The sequence below is a fragment of the Hyperolius riggenbachi genome, chromosome 4, assembly GCF_040937935.1.
Source record: "Hyperolius riggenbachi isolate aHypRig1 chromosome 4, aHypRig1.pri, whole genome shotgun sequence".
In the NCBI taxonomy this organism is placed as follows: Eukaryota; Metazoa; Chordata; class Amphibia; order Anura; family Hyperoliidae; genus Hyperolius; species Hyperolius riggenbachi.
Genome location: NC_090649.1, coordinates 163103778 through 163128550, shown reverse-complemented (window position 1 = coordinate 163128550; position 24773 = coordinate 163103778). Strand labels below are relative to the sequence as shown.

The 24773-nt window shown below is 41.2% G+C and overlaps 1 protein-coding gene across 1 annotated transcript in view; it reads left to right on the top strand.

Moving 5' to 3' along the window:
* The window catches only part of LOC137504725 (uncharacterized), a 189301-nt gene that overhangs the window by 124583 nt on the left and 39945 nt on the right, over window positions 1-24773 (top strand). Inside the window, exons 6-7 of the mRNA XM_068233309.1 lie at window positions 16247-16289; window positions 19415-19477. Coding sequence (XP_068089410.1) covers window positions 16247-16289; window positions 19415-19477 — 106 coding nt within the window. The remainder of the gene's footprint in view (window positions 1-16246; window positions 16290-19414; window positions 19478-24773) is intronic.

The window sequence follows — 24773 nt, the reverse complement described above, 5'->3', positions numbered from 1 at the left end:
ATAACTTACATCCACGCTTTCCTTTTCTTTCTTATTATTTGAAGTTTATGCTGTTTGTCTCTGCTCTCTTTACCACTTCCAGATTGCAGCAATCTATTGTCCAGCTTGCCCAGCCTCTATTATTTCCAATCAGTTCTCTACCTGACCTCTTCAGTTCCTTTACACTAAACTATCTTCCATTATTATTGGTGACTTCAGTATCCCCACTGATATTAACAACTCCTCTATCTCTAAACTCTTCTTGCTAACCTCATCCTTTGGCCTTTCTCAATGGCTGCATCTTCAAGCCAACAAAGATGGCCATGTTTATGTGTTTATTCAGCTCTGCCCAACTTTAAAACTCTCTATTTTTCCTAAGAACCTGGCAACTTTAATCCTCTGTTTTTGTCTGCATGCGCCATTGGGAAGAGAGGCAATCACTTGTGTAGAAATGATTGCAACTTTGAACTCCAACTCTCTGATGCTTTGGAAACCCAACACATTCTATTCTCCTACATTGCTCCAGATTCAGCATGCATCCACCAATACAATACAGTCACATCAGTCATGGACTAAAACAACCCTCTTTACAAGTTCTCTGCTGCCTCCTTGCCAACTGAATCTATTAAATGAATAAAAAGGTATTTGAAAAAACAGCCCTGGAGAAAGGGTATAGAGTAGAAAACTTAAGGTAGCCACACACTTGTTGATTTTACATTTATATTCCTGACAGATTCAATCAATCTGATGAAATCTGCTAGAAATCTGTGCCACAACATGTCTGATTGATCCGTATTTTTACCAAAAACCGATGCAAACTATCAATTGGACAGGACTGAAAATCTCCATCGATCAGGGGCAGGGCAGGAGCAGTTGTTGGGCAATGTCCTATAGTGTTGTACTGCTTCAAACAGTTTGAGGAATTGTTCCCTCTCTGATCAGATTTCGATCAGAGAGCATACAATAATTTTGCCACATTGGATGATGGCAATCTATTACTGTGTGGATAGCCTAACAGTCACACATCTGCAAAACTCTGAGCTGAGAGGAGTTTTCTGAATTGTCAAACAACCCTACTTTTCCTTTCCCAGTTCCTCGCAGTTACCCCAAATTCATATACTCTACAACATGTCTGATTGATCCGTATTTTTACCAAAAACCGATGCAAACTATCAATTGGACAGGACTGAAAATCTCCATCGATCAGGGGCAGGGCAGGAGCAGTTGTTGGGCAATGGCCTATAGTGTTGTACTGCTTCAAACAGTTTGAGGAATTGTTCCCTCTCTGATCAGATTTCGATCAGAGAGCATACAATAATTTTGCCACATTGGACGATGGCAATCTATTACTGTGTGGATAGCCTAACAGTCACACATCTGCAAAACTCTGAGCTGAGAGGAGTTTTCTGAATTGTCAAACAACCCTACTTTTCCTTTCCCAGTTCCTCGCAGTTACCCAAATTCATATACTCTACAACACATTTCACCAAACAATAATTTAAATAATGCTTTCAAAAAGAGAAAAAGAAAAGTGACTGGCACTGCGTTGCCTAGGAATTCAGGATGGGCACCTCCGGAGTACAGTTGATAGGTTATGCACCTTCAATGTGCTCAGGATAGAAACAATAGACAGTATTGTATTCCATATGCAAAGTAGAGTGAATATCCGGCACTACTGTAAACTTTGTAAACTCCATATAGTTAATAACAGTCCTCATAACTATACATCCATTACAGCAAATAGCATTGCAAAATTGGTTGACATACCCTATTGATGTAACAGCCGTGGGGTTATGTGGGAGCAGCGGTCTGCCTGATGACCATTTCGCTTAATATAAGCTTCTTCTGAGGCTCTGTGCGCAAGCGATTCCCCATCCTGGGGCAATTTAAACTATCGGGCTTCCGCCCCGACGCTGGGTGTAGTAGATTGATTGAGCGCTTTAGAAATGAGCATGGAGGATATACAACTTGTCTACGTTTTGCAGGTCTAGAGCAGGTACCTATCCCCCAAAGAGGAGGTGACAGAGAACGGTCACTCTTGGTGACCATGCATGGTACAATTTTTTCATCCAATCTTACCATTTCTATGTAATATAAGGGAACTTCCTAAATTATCCTTTCAATATATTCACTTAATTTACCCTTATACTACATAGAAATGGTAAGATTGGATAAAAAAATTGTACCATGTATGGCCACCTTTAAGAAGAGAAAGCAGATGGATTATAAGTAGCGATGCACTTATACCTTTGGGTTTGAACGACCATTTGGGTTTCCAAAAGGACCTTTGGGTTTGAACGACCATTTGGACATGGCTTGTTTCTTAGATCCTTAGTGAGAGTAGGGTACATTTAATGTTTAATGTGTAATTAAGTTAGTTTACATCATTTTCCAGAATCCTTTAATGTGTTTTTAATGTATCTATTGTATTTTTATGGGGCAATATGGGGAGGAATTGTATGGTGCTAAATGGAGCAGTGATGGTTCAAGAAAGTATTTAGGATTTTTTCCATAATCCCATTCCTCTAAACAAGTAAAGAAGAATCCCCCTTCAAATACTATGGTTACCTTGGTTTTTATGTTTAGAATCTTTAAAGAATTTATGTTTTAGATGTTTCAATAAAAATGTGTTTTAATGCAACAAGTAAGTATGTCCATTTTAACATCACCTGTGCAGAGCTTTTTTCTACATTTAGCCCCATCTTGTGGTGAATCTGCATATGTCCAAGGGTCTGGACTATGCGGGAACCACTGTGAAGCGCACATCGCTTCCTGTCAGATGGTTGCCTGGCACGCGAGCAGTAGTACGCGTGCGCACGGACACTAGATGGCGGAAGTAACATGCAGTGACGTCACGAGCGCAGCGTCGGGGCGGTACCCTGATAGTTTAAATTGCCCCGGGATGGAGAATCGCTTGCGCACGGAGCCTCAGGAGAAGCTTATATTAAGCGAAACGGTCATCAGGCAGACCACTGCTCCCAAATAGCCCCACGGCTGTTGCATCAATAGGGTACGTCAACCAATTTTGCAATGCTATTTGCTGTAATGGATGTATAGTTACGAGGACGGTTATTAAATATATGGAGTTTACAAACCTTACAGTAGTGCCGGATATTAACTCTACTTTGCATATGGAATAATTTAAATAATATAAACAATAGTTTCTATATGGACCCCCATAGATATCTTGCAGCTTGTTTGTTTTTTGTTTTGTTTTAGGAATTCAGTTCCACTTTTAGATGTGAAAAACTAATATCTTTCAATACAAACATTTGTAGCAAATACATTGAAAATGCTCATGTGCTGCATTATGCATCCATCACTTCTGTGCACATTACACATTCCCATACATTTACAGTCAACTACAGCAGGAAAGATCAATAAAGAATAGATGCTACAAATAATACAAATCTATAAAAGCTAAACTTAAGCCACAAAACAAAAGAAAACAAAAAAAACAACAACAAAAAATCATGTTAAATTATGTGTGGATGCACATTACCAGTTGCTGCATTTACATATACGGTAATAATTCAAAAGTACTGCAGTATATATCTGTGCTGTATAAATTAAAGACATAAATGAATCATGGTTTTTGGAAAAAAAAACCATAGAAAAAGACAATTATAAGAGGCATCGCTACTTCTTCTAAGTCTATTCCTTGAACTGCAATAGATATTTATTATTCTAAAACACTTACCAGTATATTTTTGTTGCTATTATCTTGGGATTATTAACTAACACTTTCTATTCTATCATAATGTATTTCTATTTTTACTTAGCACACTTTAAGGGTAATAGTAAAAAAAACTGCTGTTTATCACATTACATATTACAACTATTTCCCTGAGGGGTTTGACACGCTGATTGGCTGTGTGTGAACCTGGCTGCCACATCATTCAGATCATTCATGCCACACCACAGCACAAACTTTTAGTTTGTGTGACCCAGTGACATTTATTCTTGGATAGAGACAGAGTGATGAAAAGCCAAATACTTTTGTTTCACCGTCACAAATCCTGAAGAAGGAAACTGATGACATTACAGATGAATGCGGACACAGCAGCAAGACTATACATTTAAATAAGAAGCATTACGAGTCGGGTTAGAAAAACAAAGAGTTTTGTTTCGTTTTTGTTTTTTTGCTTTAGAATTATGTAAAAAGAAGATTGATTTTGTGAAAAAAGGGAAAATAAGAAATTGTTAGCAAAACTTCCATCTTAGTTTTGCAATGCTTCCCTTAAAATGTACAGCTATAAGGTGCCTGACTTCACTGTTTATGGTCAAGTCAGTGGATGATTGTATGGCTAGGGCTGAGGTGATTGCCATTGTTTTTCTTTGCAGTGGGACATCACCTGCCTCTCTTCTTTTCCCATGTACTTTTATGATTACCTTTCATGAGACGATTTAGGCTAAATCCTCATGAGTGTTGAATTGTATTCAGTGTGTACAATGAGGGCCCCTCAGTTGATGAACTCCAGTACTGGAAGATAAAGAAAACAAACATAAAAAAACACAGGTGCCAATATAGTGTAGTATTTTAAAATAATGGGATAAGAAACAAGCAGTGCTACTTACAAAGATGGGTTGCTAAGGGCAACCACATTAGGCCTGTGGAGAATTCTGCCTCCACGCCATAAATCTTGGTCCCTCTCCTAAGATGTAGTCAGCCACTCTTCAAAAAAATAAACAAAGAAGAACAACACTGGATACTTTTACAAGGGAGTACCTCTAGCTAGGGGGAGTGCCCCTAAGTACTAGAATGGATTGGAGGTGGTGTCCCAAGATGTAAATAGCTCTTATACGCTATGGAGAATATATAGAAATGGTCTTACCTCAGATAAGGAGTGGACACAAATGACAAAGCGTTTCACAGGACTTTACAGCTTCTTCGGGTTAATATAACAGTGTCTTTCAGTAGCAATGCCATGGAAATGGAGGGCCTGTAGTTTAATGTTGCTACTGAAAGACACTGTTTTATTGACATAAAAAAGCTTTGCTTTTTTTTAGCAGGAGGGCTTTTTGGTCCCTTTTATCCCCCTATACATCCCTAGTAGTTTGGGTCACCCTGAGCTGCTTGGTTACTTTATTGACATAAAAAAATGGAAAAGGCCCATAAAAATGTGTCATCAATTGTGTCCATTAAAATATTTTTTGTAAGCCACTCCTCATCTGAGGTATATCTTTTATATATTGTTAATAGAATGTATGAGCTATACTTTTTGGGGCGCTTCTTCCCATCCATTCTATGGTGTTGAATTGTTTACTATAATGAAACAAAGTACCCGTTCCTTAACCAACTGTGATATCTTCCAGCCTGTATGAGACAAGTTACATAATGATCTCAACCATCTTCTTTACAGGCACAAGTGCCAGATGCTCACATGGTCTTCTTGTTGGCCTTCTTGTAAATGCATTTCAGAGCAGGGAGACTCACTCAAGACAAGCAATCAGATGAAAGAGAGCTTCTATAAAAACATTATATTTTGGTGTTATATTTGCACTGCTTACAGTTCAGCACTGTGCAGTCTATTGATGGAGGTTTGTGTGTACTAGGCCTTAGACACACAAATAAGAGTAACCCACAGGTGTACAAACCAAAAACCATGTTGACATTTCATTTGTGAAATGAAGGATCTTTAGCCAATGGGATAGTTTCAAAATATCCAAGCAACAGCTGTTGTTCATAGGTAACGTAAGGTGTACATCTAAAAAAGGAACAAGTTAAAAAGCATGCAGGAAATAACCGATAGTAGACTATTGGTAAAATTACTGATATTCTACTACATAATTCATATAGTAAAATATCTGTAATATTTACAGACACTTTTCTATGACCTAACCCATTCCTACTCTCACACAGAACCCTCCACCTACTGAGGCCTAGCGCTAAGACTTCCCTGCTGGTACCTAACCTTACCCCCCCCCCCCCCCCCCCGGGGGTGCTTATCCTTAAACCCCCCTGGTTAGTCACCTAGTGGTGACTAACCATAACCTCACCCTCCCTGGTGGTGCCTACCCTTAACACCCAACCCCCGATGCCTAAGCCTATCATGCTTGATAAAATAGTGGGCACCAGGGTTCGGTATGCAAGCTGCAGCTATAAATCGCAGGCACAAAACATCTACAGGTCAGTGCATTGTGGTGCCTGCTGGTTGACCCAGTAACACTGTGTGTGCCTCTGTGACACGACTGTTGCACTGTTCCTCTGCTGTTCAAGCTTTTTAAGCCAATGACCGATAACAAGCATCCAGCTAAATCATTTTTTTTTCAACTTTGTTTTTATTCATTTTCTAAACAGTAACAGGACAAAAAGACAACATTGACCATTTTACAACAAAAATGCCATTGAGTTTCTCGTGCCAGAACACTAGAAAAAGGAACAAACAGTAACCAAGCAAATAAGGGGTACAGAGGCTTTGACTTACTGTGGCACAATGCGAATGGGATAAAAAAGGACACATGGTAGGGAAAAACAAAAAGAAAAGAATAGACAAAAAAAAAGCAAAGAAAAAAATGGGAAAGCCAGTATAAATAGAGCTGCCATTATTGAGTATGATTAGAAAGAAGGAAAGGAGTGCAGGACCAATCATTGAATATGGGGTGTCACCCAGTCTTCCCATGGCTCCCAAATCATCTCAAAGAAAGGAGTAATTTCCCCGATGAAGGAGGTTAACTTCTCCATTGTGTAGATGGATTCGATTTTATTAATAAGCTCTGACCTTGTGGGAGGGAGAGATTTCCAGTGCTTAGCCAAAAGGCCCTTCGAGGCGTTACATATCTGCCCCAACAGCTTATTCTGGAGAGCCCGGGATGGGATTTCTGGAATAAAGCAGACCAAGGTTCTGGTTGAATCTGTTTCCCGAGCACCTCAGAAGCAAGCTAAATCATTTTGTCTCCTTTGGCTTAATATGTGTTCCAAGTTTGTAGCTTAGACAACACTTAAGCCAAAGGGTCAGCATGATGGACATTTTTCAAAACAAAATTAGGATGACAGTCTGCACATTACTTTCAAATCTGGTTTACTTTAACCAGCTGAGCGGTCTGGACGAGCTCAGCTCGTCCAACACCGCCAGCGGCTGCCGCTCAGGCCCTGCTGGGCCGATTTGAATGAAATAAAAAGCAGCACACGCAGCCGGCACTTTGCCAGCCGCGTGTGCTGCCTGATCGCCGCCGCTCTGCGGCGATTCGCCGCGAGCAGCGGCGAAAGAGGGTCCCCCCAGCCGCCTGAGCCCAGCGTAGCCGGAACAAAAAGTTCCGGCCAGCGCTAAGGGCTGGATCGGAGGCGGCTGACGTCAGGACGTCGGCTGACGTCGATGACGTCACTCCGCTCGTCGCTATGGCGACGATATAAGCAAAACAAGGAAGGCCGCTCATTGCGGCCTTCCTTGTTTATTCTGGGCGCCGGAGGCGATCGGAAGATCGCCTCCGGAGCGCCCTCTAGTGGGCTTTCATGCAGCCAACTTTCAGTTGGCTGCATGAAATAGTTTTTTTTTTATTTAAAAAAAACCCTCCCGCAGCCACCCTGGCGATTTAATCAGAACGCCAGGGTGGTTAAATAAACCTGAGATTGCTTTAACCTCCCTGGCGTTCTGATTCGGGCCGCGGGAGGGTTTTTTTTACCCCATTTTTTTCTATCATGTAGCTAGCCTAGCGCTAGCTACATGATTCCCTCCTCCATGCGGCATCCCTCCAGCGTTTCCGATCGCCGCCGGCACCCATGTACAACAGGAAATCCCATTCTGAACGGGATTTCCTGTATGGGCTTCCCCCGTTGCCATGGCGATGATCGTAATGATGTCTTCAACGTCATTGACGTCAGGGGGAAACTCGATCCACCCCACAGCGCAGCCTGGCGATGATTGGCCAGGCTGCGCACGGGGTCTGTGGGGGGCCCTCTTTTGCGGCAGGTAGCGGCATATCGGCGGCGAGCGGCGGCGGCGGCGATCAGAATAAACATGCAGCTAGCAAAGTGCTTACTGCGTATTTGAAAAAAAAATTGTCCAAATCGGCCCACCAGGGCCTGAGCAGTGCCCTGCGGCGTTACTGGACGAGCTGAACTCATCCGTAACGCCCAGGAGGTTAAATAAAACTGAGACTGAGGTGTACTAAGGGCAACATGCAAGACATTAAGCATAAAATTCAATAAAATGTATCATATGCTTTTGTGGTTTCAATCAATGAATTCTGATTGTATATCAGGCAAGCAGAGTTTGCCTTAATCCCTTAGCTGCTTGCACTGGATATTGTCTAGATTTAATGTGTAGAGACAAAAAGGAAGATTCGGGAGCCCCAATAGTGTAAAATCGATGGTATACAGGTTATTAATTGATAGAATGGTACACTCACAAACACAGGTTGCCGAGCTAGGCAACCACTGAATGCACCAATGGGGAATTTTTCCTGTCCCCATTCGGGCTTAGATGTCGCTCTTGTAATGATCGGTGTAGCAACACAGATGTCTGATTATGTGTGATCTGCAGAATTACCAATAATACAGACACTATACCTGATTAGGCTATACCTGATTAGTGATCTGCATAATCCTCCTCCATGCGGCGTCCCTCCAGCGTTTCCGATCGCCGCTGGCACCCATGTACAACAGGAAATCCCGTTCTGAACAGGATTTCCTGTATGGGCTTCCCCCGTCGCCATGGCGATGATCGTAATGATGTCTTCAACGTCATAGATGTCAGGGGGAGTCTCGATCCATCCCACAGCGCAGCCTGGTAATGATTGGCCAGGCTGCGCAAGGGATCTGTGGGGGGGGCCCTCTTTTGCGGCAGGTAGCGGCGCATCGGCGGCGGCGATCAGAATAAACATGCAGCTAGCAAAGTGCTAGCTGCGTATTTGAAAAAAAAAATTGTCCAAATCGGCCCACCAGGGCCTGAGCAGTGCCCTGCGGCGTTACTGGACTAGCTGAACTCATCCGTAACGCCCAGGAGGTTAAATAAAACTGAGACTGAGGTGTACTAAGGGCAACATGCAAGACAGTAAGCATAAAATACAATAAAATGTATCATATGCTTTTGTGGTTTCAATCAAGTGAATTCTGATTGTATATCAGGCTAGCAGAGTTTGCCTTAATCCCTTAGCTGCTTGCACTGGATATTGTCTAGATTTAATGTGTAGAGACAAAAAGGAAGATTCGGGAGCCCCAATAGTGTAAAATCGATGGTATACAGGTTATTAATTGATAGAATGGTACACTCACAAACACAGGTTGCCGAGCTAGGCAACCACTGAATGCACCAATGGGGAATTTTTCCTGTCCCCATTCGGGCTTAGATGTCGCTCTTGTAATGATTAGTGTAGCAACACAGATGTCTGATTATGTGTGATCTGCAGAATTACCAATAATACAGACACTATACCTGATTATATGGTGATCTGCAGAATCACCAATAAAGCAAGTGTAGCTAACAGGATAATGCAATAGTGTATAGTGCTTGGTGCAACAGTAACAGAGTAGAATAACTAGGCCTCACCAGAGGAGCTGGTGGGCACTATTAGAACACAGTATCCGATAGATAGATAGAACCTCACAAGAGAAGCTGGTGGGAACTATTAGAACACAGTAACTGGCTAGTTTGGCAGAACCTCACCAGAGGAGCTGGTGGGCACTATTAGGACACAGTAACTGATTAGTTTGGCAGAACCTCACCAGAGGAGCTGGTGGGTACTATTAGAACACAGTTACTGACTAGTTTGGCAGAACCTCACCAGAGGAGCTGGTGGGTACTGTTAGAACACAGTTACTGACTAGCTTGGCAGAACCTCACCAAAGGAGCTGGTGGGAACTGTTAGAACACCTCACCAGTGGCAAGGGCCCACTGGTGAGTAGAGAGGTCAGACAGGCTGAGTTCGGCAACTGAGAGACAGATACAGTACAGAATCAGTAAGCAAGAGAGTAGTAAGTATTCAGGCAGTGTTTCAGCAACTAGATCAGATGGGCAGAGGTACAGAATCAATAAGCAAGAGCAGAGTCAGAGATAGCCAGAGTCATACACAGAGTATCAAATATACAGTAGTAACAATAATCCTAGTCTTGTGGGAAATCCCTGGTTTCCTCCCAGATCAAAGCACACCGGATACTAGTCTAAGGTCTGAGCGCTAACACGTATGTATTCACAACCGCAGACAGGTTGCGAGTGAGCAGAGAAGGCTTAAGAAGCAGAGGAGACCTCACAGCCACGCCCACCAATAATCAACCAATCCAGAGCAGTGTGAGTCCCCTCTGACGTCAGCCGACCAGCGGGTCAGCTGACGCGCCTCCTCCCAGCATAAAGGTCCTGTCTCCGCGCGGCCGCGCGATACAGCAACCCTCTGTGTAAATGACAATTCCGTCCTCGGCGTGCTAGACGCCGACGGAACGGAAAACACCTCTGAACAGGGACCCGAGGTGGCTGCGGAGACACCCGGCGTGCCCGCGGCCGCAGCTGTTACAGCTCTCTGTAGATAGAAAAGGGTAGTAAGACCCATCCACTGGGTGGATAAAGGATCTCTTTGAGGAACAAAAGCACCAATGAAGTATAAAATAAATTAAGAGCCTAACCGTTTAAAATGGGGGGGGGGGGGGGGGGTGGTTAATGGTGGCCTCACCTCCCCACATAAGAAGACACAATAATGTGCAATATACAAATTACATTTATTTCTTATTCCAAAATATCTGCTAGATTTAATGTGTGCACATCACCTGTTTCTGCTTGTAGTAAGACAGAGAAGAAGTACAATAATTATCATTATTTATGGGCTAACTACTCTTTGGGAAGACTAATGGAAAGTACTTAGCACAATGGCACTTGTAGTTAATGCAGCCACCTCCTCCAATAATGAATAGGATTATCACGCCGGCTTCCTTACTATGTAATGCTTAATTACAGACACTCTGCCTGGCGGAGTTGCCCAGTTCCTGTGATTCTTACTAATATGGCTCTCCTTTGAATTATTTATCTGAAAGGATCCCATAAACTCGTAACCTGATACCGTTTCCTAATATTGTGTGTCAGTTTTATATTGTTTTCAATTTCCTACGTACTTCATCTTCCTGTCTTATTTCATTTCCTATTCGCTAACATACAGTAATATATAATAAATGGTTGTGTTTGTTTTACTTTGGCTGTGTGTTATAATGCACCATTAACAAGCAGAAACACAAGTGGGATAAAGGTCAGGAATCATTTTGTTAATTGAAGAAAAAACAAACTGACATTTTCCCTGGATAAACACGGCTATTAGTGTTTGAGTCAAACTTCACTGTGCATTAAGAGAAGGAAATTCTATAAAGAGGGACAGATGTGTGCAAAAAGGCAGCAGATACCAAAGCTGCTTCCCTCAACCTCAAAGGATTAGCAGTTCCATTTGTAATTTTAGCAAAGTTGTAATGTCAGAGCTAGTTGTGAAATCTGGCAAAGGTTAAGTGTTTCAGCAGTATTCATTCTGTCTACCCCTTGCAGCCTCTTTCCTGATCCATCTGCAATGTATTGCCTGTTTAACACCAGTGTGCACATGGAGAAATGCTAAGATCGTAGATTAAATGGCACAAACACTATAGCAGGCATGAGCCCACAGTTTTTTTTGCTGCTGTTTTTTTTTTTTTTTAACTTAAAGGGATACTACAGCGAAAAACTGTAAAATTTAAAATTTGTGCAAACATATACAAATAAGAAGTACATTTTTTCCAGAGTAAAATGAGCCACAAGTTACTATTCTCCTATGTTGCTGTCACTTACAGTAGGTAGTAGAAATCTGACAGAAGTGACAGGTTTTGGACTAGTCCATTTCTTTATAGGGGATTCTCAGGGATATATTTATTTTCAAAAACACTTAGTGAATGGCAGTTGCTCTGTCCAACTGCCAAAAAAACTGTGTAGGGAGCAGGGAAGCTGGCCAGCATCATTGTTTAAATCCTTTTTAGGGAATATCTTTGTAAAGAATAAAAGCCTTGCTGAGAATCCCCTATGAAGAGAAGGACTAGTCCAAAACCTGTCACTTCTGTCAGATTTCTACTACCTGCTGTAAGTGACAGCAACATAGGAGAAAAGTAATTTATGGCTCATTTTACTCTGGAAAAAACGTACTTCTTATTTGTCTATGTTTGCACATATTTTACATTTTACAGTTTTTCGCTGTAGTGCCCCTTTAACGCAAACTTGAAGCAACATTTTTTTTTATGATATAATCATTTGTTTGTGTAGTAGGGATAAGGAATAGGTCATTAGTAACAAAGGAAAGAGTCTCATGTTTATTTTCAGTTATATAGCTTTTTTTTTTAAATAACATTACATCATTCTGTCACTGTTGCCGTTTTAAAAGCACCCTCAGTTTTTGAAACTATAAGCAAAAATAATGACCCTTTGAACTTTCCTGCAGTAAAACCTTATCTCAGTCTTTTACTGTTTCTTTACTGTTTGATAAGTGCTTCAGAAAACAGGACTGTATTCCACCCAGGGGGTCAAAAAGCTCAGAAAAGCTCTTTTGCATATCAATCAACTGAGACTCGTTTCTTTGCTACTAATGCTAATAATTTCTTAGCTGTGCTACACATACAATTCATTATCTCATAAGTTTATTTTCGCTTCAGGTTTGAGTTAAAGGGAATGTCTGAGATGAAATAAAACACCTACTTACTAAGACACCTACTTACCCGGGGCTTCCTCTAGCCCCTAGCAGCCGCTATCTCCCTCGCCGCAGGCGCTTGCTCCCTATTCCCAACAGTGCAGAGGCCGACCTTGCCAGGTCGTCCTCTACTGCACCTGCCGCCTGCGCGAGCGCCGCTAGGGTCTGGAGGAAGCCCCGGGTAAGTAGGTGTCGTTTTTTATTTCAGCTTGGATATTACCTTTAAAGGCTTATAAATTACTTATTTGCCTTTTTTTTTAATCAGATCATCCCTTTAAGATATGTGTCGACCTTATAAAGGGGCAATCTGTTACAACACCAATTATTCATGTACTATATTTACCCTAAAGTGGCCAGGAGCTGGTCCTTCTGGGCAGCAAGAAAAATGTCTAACAAAAAGAGAAAGGGCAAACAGGCTGAGCAGTCGCCATGTGCACAGGCAAAATGCCCAGCAGGGGCGAAACAAAAAAGAATGGAGTTAGTGAGTGGAGCAATAGAAGTGTGGACACTAATTTCCACTAGTGTGAGAATGGGGGCTGGTTAAGTCCATAGGAAAACCTCAGTAAAAAGACATTTTCTCTATCAGCATCACCCAGCGACACCACTATACGTATTGAGTACTACTCAACTCAACCAGGTGGCACTAATGGTTTAAAGACACATGGGTTCCTGAGATTATTGAACTGCAATAGAGAAACAAAGAATTTGTGTGCAGATGCCAGGCAGCACCTGACTTATAATGGCTGCAAAAATGTCTCTGGACAAATTGCATCTTCTTGCCAGAATATGCAGGCTCTAAACTGACTATACTGCTTTTCCCTGCAGCAGTCAGCCCATGCAAAATCATTTGCATGTCAACAGGGGCGCCACGTGTAGGTCTTCTCATGCCCCCAAGAAAGGGGAGCAGCACTGGTGCCCCAAGCACACGCTCATTGCATGGAAGAGACACTGTGGTTTCTCTGTCCCCCCCCCCCCTCCTGTGGGGGGCATTCGTGGTGCTTACAGGTAGCGAGAGTGTGCTTGGGGTACCAGTGTTGTTCCCCTTTCTTTGGGGCATGAGTAGGCCTACACAAGATGCCCCTGGTGAGATGCAGATTATTTTGCTTGGGCTGACTCCTGCAGGGAAAAGAAATGTCATTAGTTTAGACCTTCAATATCCTGGCAAGCAGAATTTGCATTTCTGCAGCCATTAGTTGCTGCTGGTATGAGCACACACCTTCTTTGTTTCTCCACTGCAGTTCAGTGTTGCTGAGATTACGTAGCTGAGGATTGGAATGTCTTTTATAAATATCATATATATTTTGATTCAAAACTTTATAATATATATTTTGATTCAAAACTTTAAAATTCCTTAATGATGAGGAAAACACCAGATAATTAACCAAGTAATGGTAGGCATTCACCATCTTAAAAGGAAATCTGAAGTGAAAATAAACCTATGATATAATGATTTGTATGTGTAGTACAGCTAAGAAAAAAAACATGCAGATATATACGTCTAATATTGTTTCCAGTACATGAAGAGTTAAGAAACTCCAGTTGTTATCTATGCAAAAGAGCTTACCTGAGCTCCACGACTTTCAAAGTCGCAGAGAGCTCTGTCTTCTGAAGCTTATTATCTCAAGAGCCTGTCTCTGTATTTTATTTTTTTTGAAAACCATTCATAAAAGGTTGGTATGAATGCATAATGTATAAGTAAACCACCATCATCTAGCATCACAAAAATGGCCAAATCGCCTGGTCACTCCTTTTGCAAAGAAAAATGTAAGTAGTAGTAATTGCTATAGGTCAAAAAAGGGGTGTGTGTTTTTTTATAGATTTATTTTTCTATGTAAACATCATAAACTCACATTTACATTTCAAATATTCCCCTCCTTACATTTTACGGATTCATAAAAACATACCACAACAAACAAATAATACCAACAACAGGCAGTTGTTGATAGCAAGGACATCAGATATAAACAACATCAATATTTCACTGGCACCAAGGTGGCAGGCACATTTATCAGTAACAGGTAGATAGATTCACCCAGTGGCAGGTAGCTTTCCTCTACTTTCTACCGCATATCTAGATCCCCTTCCTCATACAGAATATGGCAGATCTACCTGAGTGTCAAGCAGTTTCCTCCTTAACCTCCTGAGCGTTCTGGACAAGCTGAGCTCGTCCAGAGACGCCGGAGGGTGCCGCTCAGGCCCTGCTGGGCCGATTTTCACGAAATAAAAAGGAGCACACGCAGCCGGCACTTTGCCAGCCGCGTGTGCTACCTGATCGCCGCCGCGTGCAGTGGCGAAAGAGGGTCCCCCCAGCCGTCCGAGCCCAGCGCAGCCGGACCAAACAGTTCCGGCCAGCGCTAAGGGCTGGATCGGAGGTGGCTGACGTCAGGACGTCGGCTGACATCCATGACGTCACTCCGCTCGTTGCCATGGCTATGGAAGAAAGCAAAACCAGAAGGGCCGCTCATCGCCGGAGGCGATCAGAAGTACGGATTAGGAGCACCCTCTAGTGGGCTTTCATGCAGCCAACTTTCAGTTGGCTGCATGAAATAGAATTTTTTTTATTAAAAAAAAAACAGTCCAGTCGCCAGCCTGGCGATCTTAATAGAACGCCAGGCAGGTTAATATCAGACATATTCCATCCCCAGTTGTCAGGCTTGTTCCCCTCTTAAGGGGCGTACACACACAATGCTTGTAGTTTGTAGGTATCAGACTCAATCTTTCAAAGAGACATTTCAGGGCTGGATCCTGTACAAAAGCCTTGTTCTGCTAAAGCAGGGCAAAATGTATATTTACTTTGGGAAGAAAAGAGGGACAGATAGGTTCTCATATATGTAAACTACCTGTAGACCTCAGCCAAGCATGTGGGATCATTATTCCCTCTGAAAAGCAGGTGTTGGCTTAGGCTGCACTCAGTCACCCCTCTTCACAGAAATAACAAGAGAGCTCAGCCAAGCTGGCAGTTACTAATAGTGATTGAAGATGCATGTTGTGAGCCCCTGAGGGTGGTCAGACTGTGCCAGTATATCCAACAACCCTCTGCTGTTCCTAGGCCTTTTCAGAATGGTAAAACTAGTAAAAGCAGGCATGGACTGATGCATTTTGTACACTGCTCTTTGTCTCATTAGGCAACAGCCAGGCATGATTTCTTGCGCTTTAGCTCATCGAGACTATGAAAACCTTTCCGTTTATAAACTGATACTGTGTGACCATGACATTAATTAAGTCATTTTGGCACTTTTATCAGTCTTCAGCTATTCAAAGACATCCTAGTAGGAGGCATAAATTATACTGCTTTGTTAATGAAACTCGGTGGTATTGTTTTTATATCACTGTATTTAATTAAGCAGGCCACAGCAACCATGTAGAATAAAAATAGAATGTGATGTAGACTTTGCATAACTAAAAACCCGTAGCAAATGCAGTAATTGCTTCTATGTCAATGACCTTTTGTACACAGGAACGCTACGGGTGTGGTGGCAACCAAAGGTTAATATGGCTGTTTTCCAGTCAACTAATAATATTAGAAATAATTAAGGCTAATATAAAACAAGGGGAAATTATTTAATTGTTTTGTGATATGGTTTTATTGGCTTTGAGGAGAGAGACGTATTGTATAAAGTGGTTTATTGTAATCCTATTTGTGTTTCAGCCTCTTCCGAGCCTTGTTCAGGAAAAGCTTCCAGGCAAAAAGGGTAGGTCTTCTCAAAATGAAAGCTTTATTTCTCTTTCTTTTGCCTATCTTTCTCTTCTTTTATTTTTTCTGTCCTCTCAGCTATTGCAATTCATCTCCCTCTTAATGATGTGCAAGTACCCAGTACTTTCCTCCGCAGGAAGCTTATGTCAAAGTAATTAACATTTAATGAGAGGAAACTGACTGATTAGAATGTTTTTCTTGGCACTTGAGCCAATAAATTTTGTATACATTTCAAATGACCATAGTTGGCACTCCGGCCCCTCCGCCAGTTTATTCTGGTGCTGGGATGTGCGTGTGGAAGTCTGTTTGTTTGAACAGACCGCAGTGTGAGCCTTTTATGGTAGCGCCACTAAATAACCCAAATTAGCACAATTATGAAAGTTTAGTCAAAGACTGTGAAGTGCGTGCTTCAGCCCCTCTTTGATTTGAATTGTTTGTAAAACTTAATGAAAAAGTTACTGTTTCAAAAATGAGGGTATTGTAAATAAAACTGTCTACAGAGTGGCTGCCATGCCAGGTTTACGAGGGCGCCAGGTCATGACAGAGTTTTAAGACTTCTGTAATTAACATAGAGTTGAACAACTAACTTTGATGTGTATACCACTAAGCTGTAATTGATTAATGCATGCTATATAAAGCCTTAAATCATGTTATATAAATGCTTAAATGAGTCAGGATGTGAAGACTTGTTGGTTCCATGAGAGTTAAAGTGCAACTCCACCTACACAGAGAAGAAAACAATTGACTCCTAGTCAACAACTGGAAATACACTACAAATATAAAACAAACAAACAAACAAAAAAAGATTTAACTAAAGACCTTTCTGCCTTTAGCATGCTCACAACTTGGATTCTCATGGCTAACAGTATGTTGTTCATGGAGGATGTGTCCACACTGGAGACCAAATCAGACTGTTTTCCACAATGGAGATGAATGGAAAAATGGATATGTCAATGGATCCTATATTATCCATAGGATCTTCTCAAACATGTCTGTATTGAACATGTCCATTGTCTCAGTTGCAGTAACGGAACACAAAACACCATCTTCAATGACTTTTCTGGACACCACATGGAAATCATACTTGTCACAGATAGCAATGGTATCTGTGACATGTCCATTACCACGGACACCATGATTATTTGAACAGACACAGCAGACCATTCAACAGATCTGCTGATCCATATTGTGACTGAGGCATAATGTGAAGCTATCCTTAATGGTAACAGAACCTGCCATCATTCAGAGCTATCAGGAGAGCAGCCAGTGCAGTGGATAGAGAGAATGCTGCTAGAAGTTGTCTGTCTCCTCAGAACTATGCGGAGAGAAGAGAGAAAATACTTCTGGCAACAGTGTTTGCTGCTGGATGGGAAAAAAAGTTTGGTGCTTAAACTGGGGGTAGAGACATGGGAAAGTTATGGAACACCATCAGATGCTGTCAGTTACATATCAGTTGCTGTCAGTTAGGACTGAAAGGACAACTGATGAGCAAGGTAATGTCCATGTTTACCTGTACTTCATGGGCGATATTACAGTTTAACAGTGTGCTGACCAGGAAGCTGTTATGGGGTAATGGCCATTTTTAAAAAGGAGGATGGAGAATTCCATTGATCGCATGGCCAAACAGGACGCAGGAGGGGAGAAATAGATTGATGAGTAGACTACACAGGAGGTAAGTATGACATATTTATGTTTATTTTGACTTTTTAATTTTCAGTTCAGGTTTGCTTGAAGCATACCTAGAATTACATTGTTCATATATAGCCTGAAGTTTCAGTTGTTGGATAATGCCTAAGGAATCCAGGGACACTGAAACTCCACAAAGAACAGATATAGAACAATAAATTGCTTAATAGGTACATTAGTAACACATGTAATTCTCTCATTGTTATAATGTGTGTTATTAGCAGTATAATATCTGTTATTAGCTCTGTCATTGTAATGCTGATAGCTGTTATATCTTGTCACCTTTTTTTACTTATACTTAAGAAATAAAAATAAAAAAGTCCTTCCTTCATTTAACTGACACGTTTGCATATATATTCCATATAAAACAGTGTGCTTTGCATAACCTCTTGACACCCTTCCAGTAAAGGGTACTTTTGGCAACTGCCTAGCTTGCCTATGCCACAGAACTACAAAGGGAATTGCTTTGTATCAGCCGTACTGAAGTGTTCAGTTTAGTATTAATGCTTCACAGTGTCTCTTGTCCCAGAAGCTGGGATTGCTTCAGTGAAACATGCAGTCATGTTGAAGATTGAGCTGTTATGTCATTATAGCACGTGTTTGACCTTTGTAAGAAGTATCCCAGTACAAAATAGCAGGGAGAGGAGTGCCCCTTTTTTATCCTGGCATATCATGTGGATCGCTGCCTATGAAATCTGAGTTACTGCATTAATATTCCATTAAACTAACATTGATTACAAGTGTACAAGAAACTTCTTCAGTGTCAGATGTTATCTGTCTTCTAATGAAGTGACAGGACTTCTCCGAAAATGCCCAGCAGGGACTTAAACCACCATGTGAAGGCCAGAGTCCACACTGAGAAAGGGTTATTGGGACTGTGGCCACGACAGAGAGAAACAAACCAAACAAAACATACTAATTTAAGAGAATTGAAGTCATTAGATATTGTTAAGCATGAAGAATCATTGTATATACACAGTGCTATTGTATATTGATCTCTAGAAAGCAATACATTGCCAGAACTGCACTTCATATAAAGTTATTAGTGACAGCTACTCTGTATTCACTGCCATTCTTTACCTTATGCATAAGAATTTAATTTGTTTTCCATTGATCCTTTAATTACTAAATTTGTATAAAAGCTGTTATATTATCTCGTTTTTTTGACACAATATGGCACAATTTTGTTGTAATTTTGAAAACCAAATAAGACAACTGCAGTTGGTAGCCTTTCAAAGAAACCACCCCTTTAAGATAAAATCAATCCTGTTTCAAGTGTATTCCCTGGCTTTCTGACGAGGACTCTAGGGGTCCATTTTGCTGAAAAATGCTTTTTTGATTGTTCAGAATTCTTTTCGATTAATATGCAGCTGTCATTCCTAAGCAAATCTAGGCCCTCTTTAATGTGCTTTTTTTTACCGTTTTTCTTTTCCCCAGGCTTGAAGCAATGTCTCTAGAAGAGACGGTCCGTTCCTTTCTGATTGGTGCACGATACAACAGGTTAAAAGCATGGAATTATATTTCAGACATGTGCCTTTCTTTCACTACCTGTCTAGACATTTTGTATTAAGTTTTATTGGATGCAAGAGGAAGATCACCGGTCCACTTAAGAAAAATAATGGGAAAAGAAAAGCGGGGAGATCAGTATGTAATGTGAACCTAAAGGCACCCACTAAGGATCCAATCTTTTTTTGTCCAATCTTACAATTTATATGTATTATAAGGGACTGCCTAAATTATCTATTCAATATATATATATATTCACTCAGTTTACCCTTCTACTACATACATTACGTAAGATTGGACAAAAAGATTGGATTATTAGTGGCCAGTATAAGACTGGAATTACCCTCATGCATGTCAGTCCACAGGAAAGGATTACAAACAAAGGCTGAAGTGACACAGACAGGTTTAGCAAAAAAAGAAAAGTGCCCCCAGGGGGTACTTACCTCGGGAGGGATCAGGATCCTAAAGAGGCTTCCCTCATCCTCCTCCACAGCAGCATTCCAGCACTAGGAAAAACAGCTTGTCAACACAGCTGCTTGCACAGGAGCACTAGCACCATCCCGCTTGGGTTTCTTTGGAAAAAGCCTGGCTGGATTGGTTCCCTACTACTGCACAGGGGTGACCCATCTGCATCTGTGCAGTAGCACGTATGCAATTGGGCTCTGCTATATCTGCCAGAGCCCGACCAGGATGGTGCTAGTGCATGTGAGCAGGGAAGCCACCATTTGGGGGTCCCAGCACTGGAACAGGACCACTAAGGAGGATAAGGAAAGTCTCTTTAGGATCCTGATCCCTCCCAAAGCAAGTATCCAATTTTTTTCTCTTACTAAGTCACAGGTTTACTTTAAAGAGTAACTGTCAGGCTGCAGAAGCTAATTTAAACCTCTATTCTCCTGTGTTAAACAGTTTAGAAGGAAGCCAGAAAGGCATTAGTGAAGATAAAAATCTCAGTTACCTTTGATGTGTGCTTATCAGCAAAGCTGTTATAGACCCATGAGGACGCAAGCCGCATACTAAACTGCAAAGCATTCTGGGGCCCTCCTCTCGGCTGCTAATGAGACGTTACAGCAGCTTGTAATCAGTCCAGCGCGTAGCACTGATAAATCTCCGGGCAGAGTACACTGCAGGAGTCAGCTATTGTTCCTAGCCACATGGCTCATTAATATTCACTGCACACTGTGTTATTCAGTACGAGCTTTTCTGTGATCAGGAAGCAGGCAGGACATGACGACACATTTGACAGAAAAACATGGAGCCTGCCATGAGCTGTCAGGAGCATCTATCTCTGCATATACTATATACAAATTCTGTGAAATCCAAACGTGGACAGTGAAATGCATATGTAATGTAAGTACAGCCAATCTTTAGCTACTGATATATGTGTTTATTTTCTCTGAGACCTTATACCTAACAGCTCCTCTTTAAAGCTCATGTTTTCAATGCATTATGTGTTGAACATACCATACTTTATATTGCACATAAACCAGTTTGCATTATTCATTTTTAATGAATTAGCTGGTGGGTTCCCCAAACAGGCTTCCTGCACCAATGCTACATGTTGCTTGATTGAGGAACAGCAGGTCTGTAAGCCATCCAACTCCCTGCCACACAAAGGAAAAAATAAATGCCTCTATTTTGGCAGGAAAAACCCTCCTGAAGAGGTTTAGCCAATGAAATAAAGAGGTAGGTTGCTGCACACTTTTAGATCCTGTTTACTTTTTCCTTCAAATATTTTTTAGTAGCATTTTTTAAAGAAAAAAAAATGATTGCGCCCTGACAAATCCCTTCCCCATCTTGTAAAATATAATCTTAACTTTCTAAGACTATAATAATATAGAGATGGAAAGACGACTTAAATCAAAAATTATACAGCAGGATTCTGTATAGCCTAGCAACTACATTTCATTTAGGCTAAAACATCCTAGATGTATGAGTTGTTTGTTTTTTGTCATGATCCCAAAAGTCATAATGAGCTATCAGGTCTGTTATGATCTCTGGTATTCTTGCACCATCTGGTAGACATTTAAGGATATTAATACCTATTAGTTTGTGTAAATCCTGTGCTTAATTGGTTCCTGTGATTATTTCAATGACTATAGAGAATACTGATGTCCTAATAGACAATATTGGGAGTTGACCTATGGAGTACAGTTCGGATTAACCTCCCTGGCGGTTAATTTTTTTTTTCAAATGTGAAAAAATCCTTTTTTTTTTAATTTTTTTTTTTGTTTCATGTAAAGCTACCAGAGTGGTAGCTACATGAAACACCACTAGAGGGCGCATGTGTCCCTCTAGTGCGATCGTCGCCGGCACTAATAGCAAACAGGGGAGCGCGTATATAACGCGTTCCCCTGTTTGGCTTCTCCTGTCGCCATGGCGACGATCGGAATGACGTCATGGACGTCCTGACGTCAGGCGCACCCGATCTAGCCCATAGCGCTGCCCGGAACTCATTGGTCCGGGCAGCGCAGGGCTCTGGCGGGGGGGCCCTCTTTCGCCGCTGCGTGCGGGCGATCGCCGCAGAGCGGTGGCGATCAAGCTGTGCGCGCGGCTAGCAAAGTGCTGGCTGCGTGCACAGCACTTTGAATGGGGCGAATCGCGCCAATAGAGCCAGAGAAATCCTCCTGCACGGCATAGCCCGAGCTCAGCTCGGGCTTACCGCCAGGGAGGTTAAGAATTTTATCTTCCAGATTGATCCACGTCGTACCACACTTTGTTCACTATCTTCTTCTCTATTACTCTCCATTTTCAATCTACTCTCTATTGTGATAATCTTGTTAGGAACTTGTGGCCATGCCTTTACCAGCCATCTCTCCATCCTGCCAGACGTAGGAGTTCTTTGCTAATTTTTTTCTAATTATCTATCTGAGGCCTCTTGCACACTACAGCGATTCCGATTTTTATACGTTCGATTTTGGATTCCGATTAAAAATCTTAGCAGCACGCAGTACGCTTTTTAATCGGAATCCAAAATCGGATCAGATTAAAAAATCGGAATCGCATGTAGTGTGCAAGAGTAAGCCACTTTGGGCTTAGAACCTCTATACCTGCGAACTACTTCAGTGAAAGTTGGTGAGCAGAGAAGTAGCAGAGAAGTAAATTGAGTCTTATGGGCACAAGTCAATAAATGAATAATTCTTATATTATTTGTCAATGCCCTGCCATAGATCAAACCATTTTAATTTGGTTATATTAAGGTGCCCACTAATGATACAATTATTTTGTCCAATCTTACCAAATCTATGTAGCAGAAGGATAAACAGAGTGAATATACAGTACTTTGACTGGATACTTTAGGTCAGGGATGTCCAAAGTTCGTCCCAAGGGCCAAATGTGGCCCGCCAAGTCTTTTCCAGTGGCCCCCAAAGCTGTTGTGGGATTTCATTTGCATACAGCCTGCAGGCCCTTGCTGTGGCACCACGTGCAATAATGTTTAGGGTTAACCTGTGTCACGACTCTATCTTCCCTTCTACTCTCCTGCAGTCCCATAGGAATTAGTATGGAATTACAAGAAAATGGCCGCTGAAGTGTATACTCGGTATACACTGGAAAATGTCAGCCATTGTTTTGTAGTTATATAGTGATTACTATGTGACAACAAAAAATGGCCGCATTAGTCTCGGTGAAGGGGGAGGAAGAACAGAGGCATGGGCTTGGACTTGATGAGTGACGTGTAGCCACTTATGCCAGCAGTAGTCGCAATGCCAGCAGCAGCCACCATTGCACACTGAAGGGAACATGCTGACTGCACACATGATTTTTTGTTTATTTCCCATATAAAAAACAAAATGTGTTTAATTTTGCTAGTTTGGCCTCCTAGCTATCTCAAGACCAGTGACATGGCCCTTGGTCTCTCATATTACATAGATATTGTAAGATTGGACAAAAAAAATAAAAAAAGAAAACTTTGAAACTAAAAGTGGCTTTTGACAGGAAGCTAGGGTTTGTATGAGAATTTTTAAAACATTGTTCATCATCAATAACATAAGGTGGTAATTAGAGAAGGACTTTATTTGGTTTTGGGATAACCAGTGTCCACTCAACATGCCAATAAAAACGTATTACAAGCTTAAAGAGAACCTGCACTGAGTAAAAATATTTAAAATAAACATTAAACACATGAGGTAACTTCAAATGAACATTACATAGTTACCTTGCCATCAGTTCCTCTCAGAAGCTCACCATTTTCTTCTGACAATAATCCCTTCCAGTTCTGACAATATTTTGTCAGATCTGAAATATATCAGTTGCTGTCAATAAAATATCAGTTGCTGTCAGTTATAGCTGAGAGGAAAACTGATGTACCAGGTAATGTCCATGTTTCCCTATGGCTCAAGTGGGCGATGTTACAGTTTAACTGTGTGCTGACCAGAAAGCTGTTATGGGTAATGGCCATTTTTTCAAAATGGAGGACGGAAAATTCCCTTGATCACAGTGAACAAACAGGACGCGGGACAGGAGAAAGACACTGAGGAGTAGACTACATGGAAGGTAAGTATGACTTGTGTATACTTATTTTGACTTTTAGTTTTCAGTTCAGGTTTTCTTTAAATAAAACATCAAGAGAGTACTTTCAAAATTCTCTTATAAATATAGGACTGTAAAGCTTATACTTCAAGAGTTTTAGCAGCTAACAATGCTTCAACTTCATTGGAAAACTTAAGGAAATTATTAATCAATGAAAGTAGGGAGGAGTGTATTTGGTAAGCCTGAAAGATAGTTTTATTTCTGAGGCTTGTACCACTTCCAGGTTGGTAACTTTGCCATCATAAAGAGTTTAATACAAATTATCAAATGCTGATATAATGTTATGCAGTTGTATTTTAACCACTTGACCACTGAGGGGTTTTTCCCCTTTAGGACCAGACCAATTTTCACATTTTCAGCGCTCCTCCCTTTCTTTCACCAATAACTTAATCACTACTACTCACAACAAAATGATCTGCTTCTTGTTTTTTTCGCCAACAATTAAGCTTCCTTTAGGTGTACATTATGCTAAGAATTATTTTATTTTAAATGCATTTTAATGGGAATGATAAGAAAAAAAGGGAAAAAGTTTTCAGTCATTATAGTTTTAAAATGAAATGTTTTACTGTGGATAAAGCCACATATTTTATTTGCCCACTTGTCCTGGTTATTGCAACATTTAAAGTATTTCCCTAGTATAATGTATGGCCCCAATATTTTATTTGGAAGTAAAGGTGCATTTTTTCAGTTTTACGTCCATCACTATTTACAATCCCATATTTTCAAAAATAACAGTAATACCCTCTTGGCATACATATTTAAA